At 34.2% G+C, this 22,195-nt stretch overlaps 1 protein-coding gene across 8 annotated transcripts in view; it reads right to left on the bottom strand.

The window, feature by feature from the left end:
- The window catches only part of Mindy3 (MINDY lysine 48 deubiquitinase 3), a 78,364-nt gene that overhangs the window by 30,406 nt on the left and 25,763 nt on the right, over window positions 1-22,195 (bottom strand). For all 8 annotated transcript variants that reach the window (XR_001503268.2, XM_048809058.1, XM_015483414.2 and 5 more), the window contains 2 exons: window positions 3,637-3,707; window positions 2,999-3,079 (listed from right to left, as the gene is read on the bottom strand). Coding sequence is in view for 7 of the 8 variants with exons in the window: in XM_048809058.1 (XP_048665015.1) it covers window positions 2,999-3,079; window positions 3,637-3,707 (152 nt within the window). In the remaining variant the exon portion in view is untranslated. The remainder of the gene's footprint in view (window positions 1-2,998; window positions 3,080-3,636; window positions 3,708-22,195) is intronic.

Here is a 22,195-nt window from a genome sequence, read left to right as displayed (position 1 = left end):
AAAGTAAGAGATTCTTACAGCATTGTAGACCTAATTTTGTGTGAAAATTTGAATGCCTCCTTAATTAGAATGCATACCTTCATAAGAACAAGAGCCACACCTATTTTTGCTCATCACTATATTAACAATACCTGGCATAATGCCAGGTACTTTACATGCTAGTAAAATTTGATAAATGAGTTTCTGAATACCTAAAGACAGTTGAAACTGTGATCACCTGAAGCACATTAAGAATTCCACTGTTTTTCACTGGCATTTCATAATGCTAAAGTACAGATTGCCTTAAAAATTATAAGTATAGAATTTTTTTAACTTAATTTTAACCAGTTCGAACAGTCAACACACAAAATATTTAAATCAAACACATTAACAGAATTTTCAGAAAAAGACATCAATTTCTACAATAAACTGCTGGGGTAGAAACAGATTGTTTAAGGCAATGGAACACAGAATGAATAAATTTACCAAAACCAAATCAAAACTCAAAAATAAAAACAAAACAAATGGGCAAAAGTGATAGCTCAAATATAGAAATATTAAAGAATGACTAAATAATCAGTGGTTATTAATTCCAAGTACAGCAAACTTTCCAGTGTTTTCTATATGGCAAAGAATATATAAACACTAATTTATAGTTAAAAATACCTAAAATTGAACCAAATAAATATATTATCAGTCTCATTCATCACTGAATGAACTTCTAGCTTTGTCAATTTATTTCAAAAGGAAAAAAAAAATCTTTACGTGCAACTCTTTTTAAAATAACACATTTGAACAATCCAAATTTGATGTTTCTAAAATACATTGAAAGGGAAGTACCTATAGTTTTAAGAAGCTTCAAAACAAGTCATGAAAAGATATAGTTAGGGGATACCAATATCACTGGAACTCAAGTGTAGAAAATACATGCAAAAGGTTTATACATTCAACTAATGAATCCTCTATCTGATGAGCCAAACTATGTGCTAGGTGCTGAGACTACAAAGGTAAGTCTTGAAACAAAATTAGTATAAAATTCAAGAGTTCTATATAATAGATGAGGAATTTGATATAACAATATTGAAGATCTAAAAATTTGAAGACTCTAAAACTTAAAAAATTTCTATAATCACCTTATTTTGTATATGTGCACTTTCCTATCATGACTATGGAGTGTCAGGGATGCAAATAAATGAAGACTGATTTAAAATATCCTGTGTGTGACCTTAATGACCGTCACACACTAAGGTTTAGGTTTTGTCAGGCCTAGACCTGTGTTTCTCTTATGAATTACACATCCCTAATAAAATATTTTATTGCATGTGGCTTGGATCTATGGATGAGAAATAGGATAAATGAAAGACCTGTCCTGGATAAGGCTCACTACCTCCCATGGGACATGCAAAAAGACAGTGGGAATTGGAAACTCTATGCTATGTGATAAACCCAATGGGGCACAATAAACCAAGAGTATGGAAACAACAATAAATACCAGGAGTAGTAGGCAAAAAGTGTATGTTTCATCAAGAAGGCATAATTTGTTCTTTTTGCTCTGTCAGCAGTTCTAACTCAGATGCTTAAATACAAGATTCTGCAAACTCATACAGCTCAGTTGATATATATGTGCATTAACTTTCCACTAAATCTATTTTTGACAAAATCATTCCTTAAATATCAATTGTAAGATTTAAAATAGTTTCATCTCATCTTCTTTTACATTTATAACATACAGCTTGGTATAATTTGTTAATTTTCCTAATGTTGAAGAGTGGGGTTGGAGATAAATATAGTTCATTTGAAAAAAAATTACATATGTAAATTAATTTTTCTTTTCTGGAAATATATTAACAATGAAATCATCACTAATTAGAAGATGTTCTGTTTCTGGAGTTTACATTTTGCTTTCAACTTCTTCTTCCCTATTTTGGGAGGGAAGTAAAAAGCAAAAATTTTCTGATTAAAAGTAACAAATAAAAAAGGCCTGTACTTTTATTAGAGTCGCACATGATAACTTTCCCAGTTTAAGAAAACTTAATATGTTTCTTGTTCTAAATTTGCTAACTGAACTTTTGCTAGCACAATAAAAGTAATAAGAGAATAAATAATAAATTATATCTACAAAATTTAACAGTCTATCAATTCTGATTTTGGCACAATTTATACAATTCATAGAAACAAGTAAATTTACATTGATAAATACTTGGTAAAAATTTCAAGGAGGAATCCAAAAAATTCATTAGAACTAAAAACCTTCAAAGGATCAATTTTATATTTTCCCATTCAGTTCAAAAACTAATAATTCGACCTTATGATAACAGAGATGTTTAAATTTTGTTGTGAAAATGACAATAATGAAAACAGCTAAGCTTTACTGAGCATTTAAATTGTAGTAGGCACTGCTAAACGTTTTATATTTGAGCCTGACAATTAAGAGCAAGGTACTTTAATTAATCTCTACATTACAAATAGAAAAAAGGATAAAAAATGTTAGTAAGTGGCAATGGCAAGCTGGAATTTAAACGAAGGTTAAGACCAAAGCTCTTAAACACTCAGTTTTGAAAAGATATATGTAGTCAACGATTAAGACTTAAAATAATTTTATATAAGCATTTTGAAACACAAATGCATTTCATTTATTTCAAAACTATAATGAAGCACAAATTAAAACTGTGGAAAATATTCTATCTTAAAGAACACTTGACTTTAATACCATTGAACAGATTTTTAAATTATTTTCTAAGGAGATATAGTTTTTTTAGATCATGTGAGTGAGATTTTTTTTATCCTCCCTACCAAAAAAAGCAAACCAAAATGTGACTCTTCCATAACACTAGTGAGTGACAAATTTTATTGAAATGATCCCAATACTGGAACAATGTAATACATTCTGTAGTATTAACTTCTTAACTTCTATTTATTAGTGAAAACAGACTGACATTGCACAAAATACAATTTATGGACTTATAGTACCTGTTTGTCTGATGTCATATTTAAAGAAAAAATCCTGCTAGAAGTATACCTTGGCAAAAAATACGGTGAGGTGAGTTTCACTGCCAACAATCCAAATAGGAAATTTTGGAGATTTCAAGTAAGAACCAACCTGGAAGAAATATAGCAAAGTAAAACAAATAAATGAAAAATTTACAATGCCTGTTAACACATAAATATTCAAGGCATATTTTCTAATTCATAATCAAATGAAATTACATATTTCAACAGAATGACTTATCCCTAGAGATCAAATGTTCCATGTATACATAAAATGTTTTTAAACCTATATTGCACCTCTATATTATAATAATAGTTATGTAAATTTAATACATCTAGAAATAACTAGATTAGCCCCAAGAATCATTCTTAGGCTTTGGCAGAGGTCCTAGATAGAATGATTCCTTCTAAGATTTTGGCACCTCAAATTCAAAGTCATATTGTATATTTTATATATTATTTTATTCTGAGTTCTGTGCCTATTTCTCTCACAGGAATCTCAGGATCAGTCAGCTTAACCATCCTTCACCTTGCCACTTTAGACTGGGAGATCAGAAAGAAAATGGCATAGTAATAAGTTAAAATGTACCATCACAGGAACAAAAATATTATCTACAACAGAGAACATGTGAAAAAAACACTTTCAAAATATATTAAAAATCAATTTACCTTACAATATCTTAAAGCTTCCATTAATGTTAAGAATCCTATAGCTGCTTGCTCATGTATACCAAGAAGTTCTGCAAAATAAAAAAGCAAAGCCAAAAACTTAGCATTGTATTTATATATAAACCTGAGAAGTACTTATACATATATATGTGTTTAAATATTTATATTTATACTATACCAAAATACTTTTACCTGGAAATATACTTTGAAACAGCACATATGTATTAAGAGGTAAAATCAAATCATTGTATTATCACTAATTATAAAATACCACTAGATTATCTTTGTGATGAATAAAGGTAATGTATCTTAAATGTATTTATAAAACTTTATATTCAATGTTAACTTGTTTAATAATTTCTTCCCTGAAATTCAAAGAATTACTAGTAAAAGTAAAGACTAATATCCATGTAAAAAGGTTCACTTGAGTTGATTTTGAAAAAAAGTGGACATGCTTATTTAGTAAAATTTATCACTGGGTAGCACAATTAAAACATGGATATTTTATGCTATCCCTCTCTCCTATAAATGGACACAGGTAGTATGCTTAAGATAGGAGAAATAATAAAGGAAAAATAGTCTCTGCCCTATAAAGGCTTAGAGTTTACCAAGAAACAAATGAAAAAAAAATGTTTGTGCTGTGTATACACATGCACAGGCACACACACACATTGCAGTATACAAGCACCTGCTTACAGTGTCACGGAAGACTTACAGGAGCAGTATCCTGAAGCATACGCAGGAGTTTTCCAGGCCAAAAAGAGGTAAAAGAAAATTCAAAGCAGAGGAAATGGCAGAGGTATGAAAAACTGAATGTATTTAAGAAGTTAAACGTTTGCCAAAGCTTCCTTAAATGCATCTAGCCTGGGGAACCTGATAAACAGTGATTAACTTAAAAAGGATTATGAAGTATATTCTGGTATTGTATGAATAGAAAACATAATTTTGCCCTTAGACAAGCTGGGACTCATGTATCTTTAGGACTTCTAAATTGAGACAAACAACCTGAAGGCATAAGATAGGCAAGCCAGAGTTAGATATAGAGATTTGGGAATCATCAGCACAGAGGTTAGATTTAAAGTCATGGAGGTAGAAAGAAAGAAGAAAGCATGGAAAGAATGAAGAGGTAACAGATTATTTCACAGAGATGTAACAGTGATGATAAAATCTTTTCAGAGACTGTAGCATTTACCTTGCTTTTATTAAGCAGAAGTATAATAAATACATTTGGTTCCCTATGTCTGTAGAATTTTTTCCTGGTTAAAATTTATGTTCACTGTAAAACTATATATATATTAGTTTAACTTTTTGGATTTGTAAATTTACAATTAATAGGGAAGATCCAAGATGGCGGGCTAGAGGGAGGCTGCATTCTGTGTCTCTCCAGGACCTCTGGGATTCAATAGTGGGAATACTGCTTCTCTGAGAGTGATTAGAGGACCCCCCTGCTGCCCCCCACCCCAGCTGCTCCTGCACAGAAATCACGGCCACCATGGTACAGGTCTCCAGGCCTCAGCATCAGCGCAGGACTCTCGTCCACTCGTCCACGTAGGACCTCCAGATGCCCAAATAGGACCACCGGAATTAGCACCTGTGCAGGATTCCTAGTTGCCCAACTGTGCAAGAATCCTGGCTGCTGCTTCCATGTAGGACACCCACTTGCAGCCCATGTGTAGGAACTCTGGCTGCTACTCCCGTGCGGACTCCCATCTACCAACATCAAGTTCTCCTGGTTGCCTCCATCTTGGGGCACTGCAACCACTGCCATAGTCCTCTACATATGGGAGTTTGCACCTGGGGATACTGCACTGGGTCCAGAGAAAGCTGGCAGCCACAATACTGCATGCCACAGAGCTGCATCTCTGAACACACCATTCAATGTCACCTCTGGCAGCACCTGACCCAACACCCCATTGCTGAAAGCAGCCGCCTCCATCTTGGGACACCTTTGGTGCCATCTTTAGTTGGGGAAACTCCCAGGTTAGAACATCAGCTGGGACTCAGAAGCAATATCAAGGTATGGAAAGTCCCCATTCTTCCCTCACTGGCAGCTGCTAACCCGGCACAGTGCTTGTGGCTATGCACCTAGTCCCTAGCTTGCAAAACCAGGTCCTGAACTGCCCAATATAAAACAGCTCTCCTCAACAGGTGCACAACCCCCAGAATGCAGCTCATAAGACCTCTGGATAGAGAGGTTCGTGATTGGGATGAGTGAGATACAGTTTAGAGATTAAATTAGAGACCAGGAATTGTGAGGTCTACAGGTGATATAACAAGATAAGACTAGGTGCCCACATCACACGAGCGGGTACCAAAGGAGATACTTGGGGTGCAGTCTCCATTGGAGACTGGAAAGTGCTATACCCCATTTTCATGAGCTATGCCCCCAAGACCAATCTTTCCATCCTAATAACCTTCACTATCCTGAGGGTGGAGATACCAGCAAACAACAGACAACCCCACCTATTGGATAAGAAGGAAAGCTGGAAAGATATTGATCTCCTACAAAAACAATCCTTGTTTTTTTTCCTTTCTTCCTTCATTGGTATTTATTGTTGTTTCCATACTCTTGGTTTATTGTGCCCCATTGGGTTTATCACATAGCATAGAGTTTCCAATTCCCACTGTCTTTTTGCATGTCCCATGGGAGGTAGTGAGCCTTATCCAGGACAGGTCTTTCATTTATCCTATTTCTCATCCATAGATCCAAGCCACATGCAATAAAATATTTTATTAGGGATGTGTAATTCATAAGAGAAACACAGGTCTAGGCCTGACAAAACCTAAACCTTAGTGTGTGACGGTCATTAAGGTCACACACAGGATATTTTAAATCAGTCTTCATTTATTTGCATCCCTGACACTCCATAGTCATGATAGGAAAGTGCACATATACAAAATAAGGTGATTATAGAAATTTTTTAAGTTTTAGAGTCTTCAAATTTTTAGATCTTCAATATTGTTATATCAAATTCCTCATCTATTATATAGAACTCTTGAATTTTATACTAATTTTGTTTCAAGACTTACCTTTGTAGTCTCAGCACCTAGCACATAGTTTGGCTCATCAGATAGAGGATTCATTAGTTGAAAGTATAAACCTTTTGCATGTATTTTCTACACCTGAGTTCCAGTGATATTGGTATCCCTAACTATATCATTCCATGACTTGTTTTGAAGCTTCTTAAAACTATAGGTACTTCCCTTTCAATGTATTTTAGAAACATCAAATTTGGATTGTTCAAATGTGTTATTTTAAAAAGAGTTGCACGTAAAGATTTTTTTTTCCTTTTGAAATAAATTGACAAAGTAAGTAGTACTAAATGTTTACATGTTCAAGAAAGAATACATGTTGAGAAACATTTTATAATTTCTAAAATCAATTACTACCACCTAGTGTTATGATTTGTTACTACATCATCCATTTCTTTGAGTTTAAACAAATATCTAGAATAGTATATAATATTTTGTTAAATATACCAAATAACTTTTCATAAATCTTGAGTAGTGAATTTTTCAAAATAGATCAGTAATCCCATGCTTAGGCATCTAGTTCAGATGGTAATGTTTAAAAAATATATTAAGCCTATTTCCTTAAAAAGAGTATATACTTAAAATCAAACAGTATATATTTAAAATTATCTTCTTTTGACAGTTAAAAAGCATCATTAAGGCTTTAATATAATATTCTCACAAATTACAATTTATAGAATTTATTTGTAAAGACTCTCAGAAAGTTTCAAAGATTATTTATTTTATTCTTCACTTGCAGAAAATTCTAATAATTATGTGTTATATATATATTCATATTTTCCCATTATTGGCTTATTATCTTAAAAGAATAAAAAGACAAACCAACCATGAAGACTTACCCAATTTCTAATTGAATTTTTAGGAGTGCTACACATGAGAGTATAAATAGCATCAAAGAAATAAGACCCTTCTTTAGCCTAACTAATATACATGTGTCTTTTATTTTTCATTGACAAATAAAAGTAGTATATATTGATAGTGAACATGTCTCCAAATATGTATACACTGTCAGATGGCTGAATCCAACTAATTAATAAATGTATTAACTCACATATTTATTTTCTATGGTGAGAACACTTAAAATCATAATTAAAGTAGCCTTTAACTACTGTCCCCATATTGTACAACAGACCTTTTAACCTTATTCCAACATTTTAACGAAATTTGGTATCCCTTGACCAACATCTCTCCAACTTACCTCATCTCCTGGTAACCACCATTCTACTCTCTGCTTCTATGAATTCACCTTTTTAAAATTATGAGTATATTTAGAATTTTCTGTCTAACTTGGTTTTCTTACCCTAGCATTAAATTGCATCTTAAAGATTAATCAAGATCAGTCCCCATCTACACATATCTGATTAATTCAATGAGATTAACTATATTTCTATGCAGAGTGTTATATTCCAAGTACTTGAATTTGCTATTTTATAGTCCTCTCTTCCACTATCAATTATGCTGTGAGGGTGTCTATAGGAATCTCTCTTGGAATATTCAAATTATATACTCTTGGAAACCAGTTAACTATCCTACATTTATTTAACAAACATACCCGAGTGCCAAGTATTGAAAAGAACATGCTAAGCATAGTGCAAAATTACAAAGGTATCCCAGAGAGGACAGATGATCAGATTTTCTAAAGGGCAATTTAGTAATAAGCAGTTAAGAGACTAGGTAGGATGTGGTAAGTGTCAGGAAAGCAAAATACTTAGAGGTAGGATCTTTCAGCCATGAGAATCAGAAGCTCTTCCTGGAAGAGCTGGTATATGAAGTGGTCACTGAAGGATAGGACAGGCACAGATAAGAGGCATCTAGTTTAGATGGTAATGTTTAAAAAATGTGACGTGGCTCTTTAGGCACAGCAACAAGCAAGAACAAAGATCTGAATGCAAGTAGCATTATTTTGCCCTAGCACAAGTTAGCGATGAGGAAGAATTAAATTGGGATGAGATTATATAAGGTCTTTGAGTAAATAAAGAATCTGTAGTTAAAAATGAAAAAAAAAAAAAAGACTTTTTAAAATAAGGATGTTAGGACAGCTAAAATAAAAGAATATAATGAAAAAGGTTTTAGCATTTCACTTATAGGTAAAGGTACCTATAATTTTGAGCCATGTTTGAACTACATATGAGCATGAAGAGCTTTTTAAACTCACTTACTGGTAGTCTGCTGTATTCCTAAGAAGTTAGATTGCTCAACTTGGCATCCAACTAGCACTGTTAAAATTAACAACAAAAAGTAAAATAAAGATACCCAGTTAAACCTAAATTTCAGATAAAAAAACACTATTGAAAAGTATATTAAAATTTGTATGGGGACAAATTTGTATCTTTCACATTTAAAAGATAATCTTTTAAATGTGAAATGTAACCTGGTTCCGATTAAACTTATTTTTGCAAATAAGATTTAAGAAAAATAGCATTTCTGATCTTTCTCCTATTAATTTTTTTTGGGGGGATACCAGGAATTGAACTGGCCCACTGAGCCACATCCCCAGTCCTATTTTGTATTTTATTTAGAGAGAGGGTCTCACTGAGTTACTTAGCACCTCAGTTTTGCTGAGGCTGGCTTTGAACTTGCAATCCTCCTGCCTCAGTCTCCTGAACCACTGGAATTTTAGGTATGCACCACTGTGCCCAGCTCTCCTATTTTTATAAACCAAACACTTTTCAAATTTGTATAGCACCTAGCCACTTAGTTGCAACTCAGTACTTAATAACAGAATTTCAAAATGATCTTATTCCTTAGAGTTTATATTATTATTTGATATGTATCACGAATTCGTGAACTTGAAATAACTATGCCTCGATAGACTAGAATAGTGATTTTAATTTAAAAACAAGACTCTACGTTTCTGATTTATAACAGTTGACACTTCTACACCAATCTCATATGACAAAGATAAATATTTTAAAAAACCATAAAATAAAAATACAAAAATAATAAATGTACAATATAAACAATAAAGAGTGTAAAATACAGAGGGATTCCTTTAAGGTAGAAAAGCGTTCATGGGAAAACTCATCTATAGGAAAACAAAGCAGATCAAAAGACTAGCAGTGGTAAAAAATGACGACAGACAGGAAATAGACCATGAAAAGATATCAGTCTTAGAAAGGAATCTGGATTTTATTTTAATTGAAAGGGGAAGCAGCCAGTAAATGGTTTTAAATGTGAGAGAAACATGATCGAAAAATAACACACTAGGCAATGTGAAAGTCTGAGGGAGTGGGCAAGAATGCAAAGAGGGTAATTAGTTTTATTGCAGTGTATTTCTTTTTTTGTTGGTTCTGGGAATTGGACTCAGGGGAACTCAACCACTGAGCCACATCCCTGGCCCTATTTTTGTATTTAGAGACGGTCTCACTGAGTTGCTAAGCACCCCGCCATTGCTGAAGCTGGCTTTGAACTCTCAATCCTCCTGACTCAGCCTCCTGAGCTGCTGGGATTACAGGCATACACCACCAAGCCCAGCTTGCAGTGTATTTCTATCTATTACAGAAGCAAAAGATAGCTTTAACATTTGGGATAGAATGAGGCATGGGGAATTGGGACCTATATGATCTATGTGATAAACACTAATTTTTTTAAAGGGCATATGGAACAAGAATAGGAAGATTCAATATTGTAAGAGTGTCATTTCTTTAAAATCATTTACAAATTCAATGTGACTTCACTCCAAGTCCTCACAAATTTCTTAGAACAAAAACCAGAAAACATGGGGAAAAGTTCATTTGAAAAACCCAGCGTAGAAATTACTATAATTTTTGTGTGTGTGCACATGCTGGGTTGAACCCAGGGAAACTAGTGTCTAAGCATGTACTTTATGGATCTATAACCCCCAGAATGGATAATTTTGAAAAGTACAATATCAAGAAACATGTACTAACAAATATCAAAATATAATATTGTGTAATAGCATAATTTTACATATTACCTCACAAATACATCAGTAGAATAGATGAGCTAGAAGATTGACTCACAAATATGGGCATTTTGTTTTTTGATTATGGAGTTGTTTCCTACCAGCGGGGAACTGAATGGAAGTAGGTCTTTGGGTAATTCTTTGAGAAAAAGTAAAAAGGTAAGTATTTTAGTAGGCTAGTTTATTGCTGTGACTAAGAAATCTGACCAGCACAATTGTAGAGGAGAAAAGGTTTATTTGAAGACTCACAGTTTCAGAGGTCTTATTAGTTCACTGAAGACAGCTCCATTCCTCAGGGCTCAAGGTGAGGCAGAACACATGGCAGAAGAGTGTGGCAGAGGGAAGCAGCTCATATGGCGATCAGGAAGCAGAGAGAGATCTCCACTTGCCAGATACAAATATATACCCAAAGCCACACCTCAATTCCCATCTCCTCTAGCCACACCCTACCACTTCAGTTACCACTCAGTTAATCCCTATCAGGGGACTAATTCACTGATTAGGTTAAGGATTAACTCTATATCTACTTCAAACTTTCTTGCATTGTTTCATACATGAGCTTTTAGGGGCACCTCACATCTAGACCATAATAGTAGGATTGAGGGTGTATGTAGTTTAAGGGTAGAATGGTTGCCTAGCATATGCAAGGATATGAGTTTGATCACCAACAAGCAAAACAAGTTAAAAAAAAATAACATAGATCCCTGCCTCATACTACTCATAAGTAATGCAGACAAGACTAAAGAGAGGAGGAAGAGGAGGGGGGGGGTAGAAACAACAAGGCCCACAAAAGCATTTGAAGACAATATTAGAGAATAGCAGTTTAATCTTGGGGTGGTAGAAATATAAAATTGATACAAAGAGAAAAAAAAGTAAACCAAGCTGTAACAAATCATTTAACCTCAAAAAAATGAAAATCTTGAGTATAATAAGAGATATCATTAACAATGCTAATGAGAGGGGAAAGGTTGGAAGAAAATATTTGCAACACAATTAATATACAAACAATTAAAAGAGAATTTATAAATAGTCCTAGAAAATGAATGAAAGGAAATAACTCCTTACCCAAAAATGCCAATAGAAAGAGGAGCAGAAATTCCCAGAAGAAGAAATTTTAAATGCTGACAAATACATGAAAAAATATAATCAAGCTGAGGCTCAGTAAAATCTGAGAAGTATAAATTAAAAGTCTATCACCGGTAAATAAACTGACCAAACAAATATTCAAGATTGATGATTCTGGCAATTCTAGTGTCAGCCAGGATGCAGAAAATGGGACCTCTCTTTCATAGATGGAAGTTTATTCTTTACTAGTTGGTGTAGCAAATTTCAGAAGGAAATTTGTCATTATCAATATTTAAAATGTTGCTCAAAAGGCTAAATCTTATGAATTATTGTATGATATCAGATTTTAACTCCCAGGGAGAGAGTAAATAATACTAAACCATGTCCTCACAAAAATATGCACATTAATGTTTCTAACAGTATTATACATAAGTGGAAATGCTCCAATTGTCTGTTAATTGATGAAGGAATAAATGTGGTATATCTGTAAGATTAAATGTTACTTATCAATAAAAAGAGAAAAGTACTGGTACATGGAAAACACTATGATATATGAAAAAAATCCGGTCATAAGAGCAGACATTGTATTACTTTTACAAAATGTCCCGAACATGCAAATTTAGTAGAGACAAATAGTAGATTTTAGTAGTCACCAGGCTGGAATGGAAAGAAACATGGTAACGGGAACAAGATTTCTTTTTGGGATGAGGAAAATATTTTAAAATTGATCGTGGTGGTGGCTGCACAACTCTTGAGAACTTACTAAAAAAATCACTGAATTGTACATCTTAAGTATTAAACATATATGTGAACTATATCTTAATAAAGTTGTAAATAAAAATTTTAACAAAAGGCTAAATATGTAATACACATTTAACTTTTAGAAATCAAACTGGTAGTAATATATGAAAAGACCCATATGCAATACTTACTACAGCATTATTTGTAATAGCCAAAATTATAAACAGTCTAAATGTTCACCATGATTCAAGGCAAAAGCCCATATGAGAAAAAATGTTTACTACACATGACAGATGAAACATTGATAAAATAAAGGCGAGAAAATACCCTGTTCATCTTTCACTGAAACTTCTTGGCCTTTCCTGGGCTAAATATAAAATATCCATTTTTTCTCCCACTGCCAGATTGGAGTTTATTGCTAGGGGGGGAAAAAAACTAATTATAAACTTTATTGGTCAGATTCACTTTAAAATAATCCTGGTTAATCTCATCTAAACTATTGCTGCTGAATGCACATTGTTAAATTTTTCTCATAATCTCTATATTCTTTACAGCAACTGATTTAAACCCTTTTTCTCTTTTATTCTTCTCTAACTATATCTCTGCATACACACTCTAAGCAATCTTCAAAAATGTCAAGTTTCAATTCTTTCACAGGTCAAAATGCCTTTGTCTTTTCTCAGGATATTATTTCTTCAAAGAACTGTGCACCTCCCCTAGGCTAGTGACACTCTTGATCCCATTTCCTATTATTCTACTAAAAGTGGCTCTTTCCTGGTCTACAATTTAGGAGACTTCTAACTCTTGAAAGTTATGTATAATTCTCCCATTAGGGTTTCTATCTCAATTATTTTTCTAAAGAAAAACCTTGATAGTCTTCATAGTCTCCTTTTCACCTTCATTCTCTTTGACTGAGATATATATGTGCATGGCTCATTTATTAACTTTATCCAAAGAACCTATGGAATAAATATTCAATCTCAGTTGTTTATCAGTGGCACAAACATCTGCCTCTCTGGGTTATCATGAAATTTAAATAAGATAAACTTCTCTCATCCCACATATACATGAGATAATATACATAAAATATACATAGTTAAACAGAGATTACATCATACTGATTAAGGATACTGTTGTACAGAATCTAACTAACTGTGCTTCAAGCCTCAGTTATACTATTTATTAAGCTATGCAAAATTAAAAAGAAGATACTCAGCCACCCAGTGTCTCAGTTTCCTGATCTGTACAATGAGTATGATCATAGGGTAGTTACATTAATGAGGTGAGCAAAAGGAAAAAAAAGATATTCAAATACTTAACAGTTGATGGAATATTCAATGTTTGTCACCACTGTATAATGAACATTCTTATCAACATCAAAGAGTTGCCATTCACTTCAAATGAAACACTTGAAGGTAAAGATTGCTTTTTCCTCCATAAAAACATATAAAGTGCTTTTAAACAACTCGTCATGTTTCTTATGTTAATTTAGTCAACAAGTTTCATTTGAAAACCCACTATTTGTAGTTATTTGTACCTTTCCTTCATATACAGAATGTGCTGAATCCCAGAGATTCTGCAGTTCTGTACTGTCTATCCCAGTGGTAAAGTGGTACCTGGGAACATGTTTTGGTAAATCAGAACAGGCCTTGGGGCAAGAGTCAAAAGTACAGGTAGTTTAGGCCTCTGGTGATTGACTTTGGGAAAATTACTAAAGTATTTTGGCTTTAGTTTTCTTAACTACACTGAGGTTTAAAATATAATATCCAAAACATACTGCTTAACATACTGAAGTACACAAATACTAGCTGCTCTGTATTCCCTCTTTGCTTTATCTTCTGTCATCACATTACCCCTCATCCGACTAGGCTATGTGCTATAACTTTCAATTTGTGAATCCATTCTAGTATATCCTACAAACAGATTTTTTTGTTCTTTTTAGTTATACATGAGAGTACATTATATTTTGACATATTTATACAAACATGGAGTACATATTATTATAGATAGGATCCCAGTCTTGTGATTGTACACAATTGTAGAGGTTCACTGTGGTGTATTCATATATGTACGTATGAATGTTATGTCAGATTCATTTCACTGTCTTTCCTATTCCTGTCCCCCTCCCTTTCCTTCATTCCTCTTTGTCTAATCCAATGAACTTCCATTCTTCCTCTTGCCCTCTTGTTGTGTGTTAGCATCAGAGAGAACCTATGACCTTTGGGTTTTGGGATTGCTTATTTCACTTAGCACAATAGTCTGAAGGTCCATCCATTTACCGGAAAATATCATAGTCATTCTTCTTTATGGCTGAGTAATAGTCTGTGGTGTATACATACCACAATTTCTTTATCCATTCACCTGTTGAAGGACACCTAGGTTGAATTCATACCTTAGCTATTGTGAATTGAACTGCTATAAACATCAAAATGGCTGCATCACTGCAGTGTGCTAATTTTAAGTCCTTTGGGTATATATCAAGGAGTGGGATAACTGGATCATATAGTGGTTCCATTCCAAGGTTTCTGAGGAATCATCATACTGCTTTCCAGAGTACTTTCACCCAGTTGCAGTCCCAACAGCAAGGTATGAGTGTACCTTTTTCCCCACATCCTCGCCAACACTTATTGTTACTTGTACTTTTGATAATTGCCTTTCTAACTAGAGTGAGATGAAATCTCAGTATAATTTTAATTTGCATTTCTCTAATTGCTAGAGATGTTGAATATTTTTTCATATATTTGTTGACTGATCCTATTTCTTCTTCCATGAAATGTGCCTGTTCAGTTTCTTTGTCCATTTATTGATTGGGTTATTTGTCTTTTTGGCTTTAAGTTCTTTATATATCCTAGAGATTAACGCTTGAGATGCAGGGCTCAAAGATCTTCTCCATTCTTAGGCTGTCTCTTTACACTCTTGTTTCCTTTGCTGTCAAGAAATTTTTTAATTTGATACCCATCCCATTTATTGATACTTCATTTTACTTCTAGTTCTTTAGGAGTCTTTTTGGGAAATTCGGTTCCTACGCCAACATGATGGAGGGTTGGGCCTACATATTCTTCTAGTAGGTGCAGAGTTTCTGGTCTAATGCCTAGGTCTTCATCCACTTTGAGTTGATTTTTATGCAGGGTAATGGACAGTGATTAAAATTTATTCTGCTACATATGAATTTCCAGTTTTCCCAGCACCATTTGCTGAAAAGACTATCTTTCCTCCAATGTATGTTTATGGCACCTTTGTCTAGTATGAGATAAATATTTACGTGGGTGTGTCTCTGTCTTCTATTCTGTACCACTGGTCTTCATGTCTGTTTTGGTGGCAGTACCATGCTGTTTTGTTACTAGCTCTATAGTATAACTTAAGGTCTGGTACTATCATGCATCCTGCTTCACTTTTTTCACTAAGGATTGCTTTGGCTATTCTGAGACTCTTATTTTTCCAAATGAATTTCATAACTGCTTTTTCTATTTCTATGAAGGATATCATTGGAATGTAAATAGGAATTGTGTTACAACTGTGTAGCACTGCATTACATCTGTATAGCATCTATTGTAATAAGATTAATTCTGCCTGTCCAAGAACATGGGAGATCTTTTCATCCTCTAAAGATGATCTTCAATTTCTTTCTTTACTGGTCTGTAGTTTTCATTGTAGAGGTCTTTCACCTCTTTTGTTAGATTGATTCCCAGGTTTTTTTTTGTTTTTTGTTTTTTGAGGCTATTGTGAATGATATAGTTTTCCTAATTTCTCTTTCCGTTGATTCATCATTGGTGCAACTGATTTAAAGTTGTTAATTTTACATCCTGCTACTTGGCTGAATTTGTTTATAAGTTCTAGAAGTTTTCTAATAGAGTATTTGGATCATCTAAATATAGGGTCATGTCATCAGCAAACAGAAATAATTTGAGTGATGAAAGAGGGTATCTTTATCTTGTTCATTTTTAGTGGGAATGCTTTCAGTTTTTTTCCCATTCAGAATGACGTTGATCTTAGATTTAATGTACATAGCTTTTACAATGTTGAGGTATGTTGCTACTATACTAGTTTTTCTAGTGTTTTGAACATGAATGGATGCTGTATTTGGTCAAATGCTTTCGTATTGAGATAATCAGGTGAATCTTGTCTCAGGTTAAGGGTTTTGATTTATAAGTTTTATGTTATTTCTTTGTTCAATGCTTTCAATGGCTTCTTCTAATACTTGTCAACAAAGGCTTAGACTTTATAGCCTTCTAGAAATTTTATGTTCTTACCCTAACCTAGGTTGATAATCCTGCCTCTTACTAGTCTGTCATATAAACAATGCTCTAATTCACATTTTCCTCAAACCTGGATGCATATCAAAAATCATCTAGGATAAATTTTAAATTATATCCCCATGGCCTACCACCTAGAGATTCTAATATAACTGTTCCATGTTGGTCTCTGAGTACTCATATATTTTTATTTTTGGTACCGGGGATTGAGCCCATGGTCATTCAATCACAGAGCCACACATCTCTAGCCCTTTTTTAATATTTATATCACTGAGTTGCTTAGGGCCTCGCTAAATTGCTGAGGCTGGTTTTGAACTTGCAATTCTCCTGCCTCAGCCTCCCAATCTGCTAGGATTATAGGCGTGCAACACCATGCTCAATATTCATATATTTTTAAGCTCCCCAAATGATGATGTGTAGTTAGAATTGAAAATCACACACTGTATTCTAACTGCTCTGCCTCCTCATTCCTAAATATAACTACACTTTCTCCCAAATGCCTTTCTGCTCATTCTGTATGGCCATTAAAATGTTCACTCCTGAAGTCTACTTTCCCACAAGCTAAATCCAGAAAATTTCTCCTTCTGAATGTCTATGGTACTTAATTTCAAAATGTTTAATTTGACTTTATTCCACAGTTACTTGCTTACATGTTCTAGTCTCCCTAGGACAAGGTGTATAAGCATTTGAGGGAAAATAGTTTTTTCTATTAGCCGGCGAAGACATTTAGAAATCTGATCTTAACTTTTACAACCTTTGAGGAAGATATTACTTTCATATTATATGAAAAAATAACTAAGAGAAGTAATGTGATGTGTCTAAGCATTTTAAAGTAGTAACTCTAATTTTTCCTACAGTACATATCTCCAACCATGTTATCAGGAAACAAATGAATGTATTGATTTTGATCTTAAGTTCAGGTAACTGAACTTCAAGTCAATATTCCTAATGATTAAGGAAAAATGTAAAAAATATACTCTGCCTATTTTCTTTTCCAGGATATTTCAAAGTCATTGCTGAACTTTGATTTATTTTATTTTATTTTTATTTATTTTTTAAAAAAATAAGTGACAGCAGAATGCATTACAATTCTATTACAAGTATACAGCACAATTTTTCATATCTGGTTGTATATAAAGTATGTTGACACCAATTCATGTCTTCATACATATACTTTGAATAATGATGACCATCACATTCCACCATCTTTGCTAATCCCCTGCCCTCTCCCTTTCCATCTCACCCCTCTGCCCTATCTATAATTCATCTATTCCTCTCATGTTCCCCTTCCCTACCCCAATATGAGTCAGCCTCCTTATATCACAGAAAACATTTGGCATCTTTTTGGAATTGGCTAACTTCACTTAGCATTATCTTCTCCAACACCATCCATTTACCTGCAAATGCCATGAATTCATTCTCTTTTATTGCTGAGTAATATTCCAATGTGTATATATGTCACATTTTTTTAATCCATTCATCCACTGAAGAGCATCTAGGTTGGCTACACAGTTTAGATAGTGTGAATTGTGCTGCTATAAACGTTTATGTGGCTGTGTCCCTGTAGTATGCTGTTTTTAAGTCTTTTGGGTATAGACCAAGGAAAGTGATAGCTGGGTCAAATGGTGGTTCCATTCCCAGATTTCCAAGGAATCTCCATACTGATTTCCATTTTGGCTGCACCAATTTGCAGTCCCACCAGCAATGTATGAGTGTACCTTTTCCCACACATCCTCGCCAACACTTATTGTTGTTTGTCTTCATAATAGCTGCCATTCTGACTGGAGTGAGATGATATCTTAGAATAGTTTTGATTTGCATTTTTCTAACTGCTAGATGTGATGAACATTTTTTCATATATTTGTTGATTGATTGTATATCCTCTTCTAAGAAGTGTCTGTTCAGGTCCTTGGCCCATTTGTTGATTGGGTTTTTAGTTTTTTTGGTGCTTAGCTTTTTGAGTTCTTTAGATACCCTAGAGATTAATGCTTTATCTGGTGTGAGGGGTAAAAATTTGCTCCTAGGATGTAGGCTCTCTGTTCACCTCACAGATTGTTTCTCTTGCTGAGAAGAAACTTTTTAGTTTGTTTCCATCCCATTTATTGATTCTTGGTTTTAATTCTTGCACTATAGGAGTCTTATTAAGGATGTTGGGGCCTAATCACACATGATGAAGAATAGGGCCTACTTTTTCTTCTATTAGACACAGAGTCTCTGGTTTAATACTTAAAAGTATTCACTGCAAGATGACAGCCTTGAATGGCAATATTTCGAGAATCACAAAAGGATGAATCTGCATATATCAAGAACCAAAACTTACATAATTAACAAACTTATTCTGTAAAGCAAGAAGAAAGTGGGGATGAGCACAAGCCAACATGAGAGGCAGAGAGAGAACAAAGAAACCTGCCTATATAATCAAGAGAGACTGATAGATCTTTAATAGGCAGGATGAAATGCTTTCAGCTATATGTCAGAATAAAGCTCTAAGAGGAGGATAAGCTTAATTACAGATAACAGAGCAACAAAATGACTATTTCCCCTCTATGAATTTCACTCCTTATGCTGACACTTGCCAAAAATTAGCAAAACTAGGCTCTCATTCTAACCTTACCTCTAAGTGAATAATTTTGCAGTAATAGTTACGGTTTAGATACTAGATGCCCCCGAAAGCACATGTGTGAGACAATGAAAGAGGGTTTAGAGGTAAAATGATTAGGTTATGAGTCCTAACCGAATGAGTACATGAACTTCTTAATAAGGATTAACCTGGTGGTAACTGTAGACAGATGGGGTATGCCCGGAAGGTGGGTCATTTGAGTGTGCCTTTAGGATATATTTCTCCTTGGTGAGAAGAGAGCTCTCTCTAGAGCTCAGCTTCCTGGTAGGATGCTCTGAGCCACTTTTCTCCATCATACTCTTCCATAATGATATTCTGCCTTGCCTCAGGCCCAGAGCAATGGAATCAGCCCTCTATAAATTGAGAGCTCTGCAACTGTGAGCCCCCAAAATAAACTTTTCCTCCTTAAAATTGTTCTTAAAGGTCTTTTGGTCATAGTAACTAAAAATATGACTAAAATGGAAATGAAGTTAGTTCTCAAGTTCTTAAGTTTCTGAAATATAAAAATGACTAGATTCCATTATAGTTTTTTAAAATTCTGACATTCGTTGTTGTTTGACTTCATAATGGCTGCCAATCTAACTGGAGTGAGATGGTATCTTAGGGTGGTTTTGATTTGCATTTCTCTGACTGCTAGAGATGGTGAGCATTTTTTCATGTACTTGTTGATTGATTGTATGTCCTCCTCTGAGAAGTGTCTGTTCAGGTCCTTAGCCCATTTGTTGATTGGGTTGTTTTCTATTTTATTGTCTAATTTTTTGAGTTCTTTGTATACTCTGGATATTCGGGCTCTATCTGAAGTGTGAGGAGTAAAGATTTGTTCCCAGGATGTAGGCACCCTATTTACCTCTCTTATTGTTTCTTTTGCTGAGAAAAAACTTTTTAGTTTGAGTAAGTCCCATTTGTTGATTCTAGTTATTAACTTTTGTGCTATGGGTGTCCTATTGAGGAATTTGGAGCCCGACCCCACAGTATGTAGATCGTAGCCAACTTTTTCTTCTATCAGACTGCGTGTCTCTGATTTGATATCAAGCTCCTTGATCCATTTTGAATTAACTTTTGTGCATGGCGAGAGAAAGGGATTCAGATTCCTTTTGTTGCATATGGATTTCCAGTTTTCCCAGCACCATTTGTTGAAGATGCTATCCTTCCTCCATTGCATGCTTTTAGCCCCTTTATCAAATATAAGATAGTGCTGGCGAGGATGTGGGGAAAAGGGTACACTTGTACATTGCTGGTGGGACTGCAAATTGGTGCAGCCAATTTGGAAAGCAGTATGGAGATTTCTTTGAAAGCTGGGAATGCAGCCACCATTTGACCCAGCTATTCCCCTTTCTCGGTCTATTCCCTAAAGACCTAAAAAGAGCATGCTACAGGGACACTGCTACATCGATGTTCATAGCAGCACAATTCACAATAGCAAGACTGTGGAACCAACCTAGATGCCCTTCAATAGACGAATGGATAAAAAAAACTGTGGCATTTATACACAATGGAGTATTACTCTGCATTAAAAAATTGACAAAGTTCAATAGAAACAGGGAAATGGATGGCATTAGAGCAGATTATGCTAAGTGAAGCTAGCCAATCCCTAAAAAACAAATGCCAAATGTCTTCTTTGATATAAGGAGAGTAACTAAGAACAGAGTAGGGACGAAGAGCATGAGAAGAAGATTAACATTAAACAGGGATGAGAGGTGGGAGGGAAAGGGAGAGAGAAGGGAAATTGCATGGAAATGGAAGGAGACCCTCAGGGTTATACAAAAGTACATACAAGAGGAAGTGAGGGGAAAGGGAAAAACAATACAAGGGGGACAAATGAATGACAGTAGAGGGGGCAGAGAGAGAAGAGGGGAGGGGAGGGGGGATAGTAGAGGATAGGAAAGGCAGCAGAACACAACAGACACTAGTATGGCAATATGTAAATCAATGGATGTGTAACTGATGTGATTCTGCAATCTGTATATGGGGTAAAAATGGGAGTTCATAACCCGCTTGAATCAAAGTGTGAAATATGATATATCAAGAACTATGTAATGTTTTGAACAACCAACAATAAAAAATTAAAAAAAAATAAAAATAAAAAAAAATAAACCTTATATTCTGAATCCTTCCTTTATGTACAAATATATGAATTTACATATATATAAATATGTAAAAGAAGTAGGAAGAGGAACTGCTATTGAACTGACAGTTTCAACATGTCAAAGAAAGTGTCATAATCCTTGTTACATACTTGTCAAAATTCAAGTGATGTTATCTTGCCAAGCAGTTCTCAAATTGCACTCAAATACTTTTCTTTGCATAAAAAATACTGTGGTTAAACTCCAGCCATGGCTCTTGTAAAGTGCTTGCCTAGCACAAGTGAGGCACTGGGTTTAATCCTCAGCACCCCATAAAAATAAATAAATAAAATAAAGTTATGAAAAAAATAAAAATAAAATAAAATAAAATTCTGACATTCCACAAATTTTAATTTTCTTAACACTGTATCCTTTCATGCTTCTGTTACCTATACATATTTCTAAAAATTGAGAAAAACTAAAATTTAAGAATCATTTAAATGGGAACAAAAAGTAGTAACTTATTTTCTCAATCATAACATTTGCTTTGCTGTCTGATGAGTTTTATGTAATTATAAATTAGAAACAATTGTATAATAAATTTGCCTGCGAAATAAAGGAACTATCTGGCTTCACGTCCTACTCTAAACACTTCAATAAGAGGCAAACAGTAGTTATTTAATATAAGGTGAATGGGTAAATTAAAAAATTTATATTGACCAGTAATAAAATGAAATTTGCCCAGCATTTTAAAGGAAACTATGCTTATTAAAAGTAATAGGAAAACCCACTAAGCTCTTCAGGCAAATATTTCAAGTCACAATAACCTGTAATTTTCCTCCATTTTAAGCAACAATTG

Source organism: Marmota marmota, unplaced genomic scaffold, assembly GCF_001458135.2.
Source record: "Marmota marmota marmota unplaced genomic scaffold, marMar, whole genome shotgun sequence".
Taxonomy (NCBI): Eukaryota; Metazoa; Chordata; class Mammalia; order Rodentia; family Sciuridae; genus Marmota; species Marmota marmota.
Note: the sequence above shows the minus strand (reverse complement) of the source record. Positions and strands in the feature narration are given on the sequence as shown.